We start from the raw sequence: 286 nt of genomic DNA, 5'->3' as shown, positions 1-286 counted from the left end.
CCCGAGTCATGCCCGTCCCCTGTCTCCCCAGCGAAGCGGTTCTGCAAGAACGCCAGCCCCAGCAGCAGCACCACCAGCAGCTACGCGCCCAGCAGCAGCAGCAACCTGAGCTGCGGCGGCGGCAGCAGCGCCAGCAGCACCTGCAGCAAGAGCAGCTTCGACTACACGCACGACATGGAGGCGGCCCACATGGCGGCCACGGCCATCCTCAACCTGTCCACGCGCTGCCGCGAGATGCCGCAGAACCTGTCCACCAAGCCGCAGGACCTGTGCGCGGCGCGGGTAC

The 286-nt window shown here is 68.9% G+C and overlaps 1 protein-coding gene across 1 annotated transcript in view; it reads left to right on the top strand.

The window, feature by feature from the left end:
• MYT1L (myelin transcription factor 1 like) overlaps nt 1-286 on the top strand; it is a 77,625-nt gene that overhangs the window by 21,458 nt on the left and 55,881 nt on the right. The window contains exon 8 of the mRNA XM_025045783.1: nt 32-282. Coding sequence (XP_024901551.1) covers nt 32-282 — 251 coding nt within the window. The remainder of the gene's footprint in view (nt 1-31; nt 283-286) is intronic.

The sequence above is a fragment of the Pteropus alecto genome, unplaced genomic scaffold (assembly GCF_000325575.1).
Source record: "Pteropus alecto unplaced genomic scaffold, ASM32557v1 scaffold61, whole genome shotgun sequence".
Lineage (NCBI taxonomy): Eukaryota > Metazoa > Chordata > Mammalia > Chiroptera > Pteropodidae > Pteropus > Pteropus alecto.
This window is presented reverse-complemented; position numbering and strand designations above follow the sequence as displayed.